The sequence below is a fragment of the Aphanomyces invadans genome (genome assembly GCF_000520115.1).
Source record: "Aphanomyces invadans strain NJM9701 unplaced genomic scaffold supercont1.50, whole genome shotgun sequence".
NCBI lineage: Eukaryota > Oomycota > Saprolegniomycetes > Saprolegniales > Verrucalvaceae > Aphanomyces > Aphanomyces invadans.
In genome coordinates, this window is record NW_008580195.1 from 342,761 (window position 1) to 344,734 (window position 1,974).

General features: G+C 48.8%; 1 protein-coding gene across 1 annotated transcript; it reads left to right on the forward strand.

Moving 5' to 3' along the window:
- Positions 1-345: 345 nt before the first annotated feature.
- H310_13366 (hypothetical protein) lies at positions 346-910 on the forward strand (the record flags this gene model as incomplete). Its single annotated transcript, XM_008880841.1, has 2 exons — positions 346-371; positions 430-910. 2 exons carry the CDS (start codon positions 346-348, stop codon positions 908-910), a joined length of 507 nt encoding a protein of 168 aa, XP_008879063.1.
- Positions 911-1,974: the final 1,064 nt, after the last annotated feature.

Consider the following 1,974-nt stretch of genomic DNA (forward strand, 5'->3'; position numbering starts at 1 on the left):
CGACGACGACGACAGGGAGAGATGGGACACAAAAAGATCGAGATGTTCGGATTTCCATTGTATGAGCCTTGCTACGAACGATATCCCTTTGCCATGAACGAGCATCCGCCGCGCACACTGAAACGGAGATATCCTGTAGGCAGGTCATTTATTCATTAATAGGAGGTCTTGGTAACCACGATGGAGATGCCTCTGCAAAGTAAAGGTGAATGAATTTCAGGAATGTCATCAAGGTATGTCAATGGACTTTACTAGTAATTAACGTGTCGTGCGGTGTTTTAAAAACAAGAAACGAGAATACAATGTATATGACTCTCGCCATACGCCCCCAAGTGACATGCCGACATGAGCGAAAGCATCGTATGCCCAACGTGACCAGTCCAGCGCCAACTCGCGGACGATCGAATGAGTTATCTGATGCACCTGCAGTGTGTCGGCTTTTTTTGCCGTTTATCGTGGTGTCGCCCGCGCTAAGAAGTTCCGCAAGGGGCTCGTGGGCAAGGAAAACATTGAGAACGTCGGTCTCGCCATGAATATCAGGCAAAGCATCAAGACGAACGAAATCCACTGGATGTACTTGATCGGGAAAGCCAGGGGGTCGGACTGCATCATTGACGACGACATAATGAACACCACGGGGCCGATTTGCAAGGCAGCGCAGCGCCTATCCGACCACGGAGCGCGCAACGAGTACGTGTGTGCATCGCATGGTTTGTTCAATGGCCCCGCGAACGAGCGCATCCACGAGCGTAGAATCGATCAACTCCATATCTGCAGCGATAACCCGAACTCCATTGTGGATGATTCGCGCATCAGCTCTTTGGGCACTTTGACACAACGAACGCCCCGACCTTCTGGTCCTGACCTATGCCCTGTGACGGCAGCAGCCGCATCCGCCACAACCACATAGTTGTTATGTCACGGCAAATACTACTTATCAAACGCTACGTCTTCGTGTGTCCTAAACAAACTACTTGCGTGGACACTCCGCATAGGGAAAATCGACGTTATTTCGTTTGCAAAAGCCCACACGTCCCACCATACGAACAGAGTGACACTACGTTTGGTAGGCCTTCGTATCGGTCAACCGCAGTCGCACCACGACCTGTGGAGCATCATCGCGGCGGTTCGAGCAAACGAGGGATAGATATTTGTCCGCAGTACCGTCGGCGAGGACGTTTTCATTATTCTTAGAGCATGTGCTGGTGTGGTTGACGAGGAAAACCAATTATAGGATTGTGTTTTTGCTGGGAGTCGGGAGTTCATCGCCCTCGCTGTGGGCAGCTTTCGTCTCTTTCCAAATTGCCCCAACTGCCTCCCACGACAGGTTTGCACCTTCCAGATATCACATCAAACAGAGTGCATGGTGCATTTTTCTGGCGTAGGGATGTTAATGTTCGTAGATGTCGCCATGGTGCTCCTACAAGTGCCATGTTGTGCACCTTCCGATACTTTGTGCAGGTCGTGTGATTATCTTAGCTCGTCCTTGCAATGCAATTACTTTCTTGGGTGTATTCTTCGGTGCAGTCGGACCCTCATTCGGCTGCGACTTGGGTGTCGGCCCGCGATGGTCTGCGGCTCGGGCCCATTGAAAAACTGCCGTGGCAACTCGCTCGGCAAAATCAGCCGCAGAAAATTTAGTTCATCCTGATCTGCACCCCCATTTTGATACGAGACAAACCTGTCACTAGTACGAAATTTTATATTCTCTGGGTTATATAATTTGGAGATTGTCAACTGTTGGAATCGTACAGGCAATAATTATTGATAACATTGATATTAAATTGCGCTATACATATTTGGATGACAGGGGTCATTAGAAGGAAAGAATACTTGCAACATTTGATGATTTCTGTCTAACTGTAAATTGTATTATTTGCTCTGTTCCAAAGGGGGGGATCAGCTTTGCAGAGTTTTGAGGACTTCTGCCTCCTCAAGTTCGACACTGTCTACTACCTGTGTCCAATTAACAGT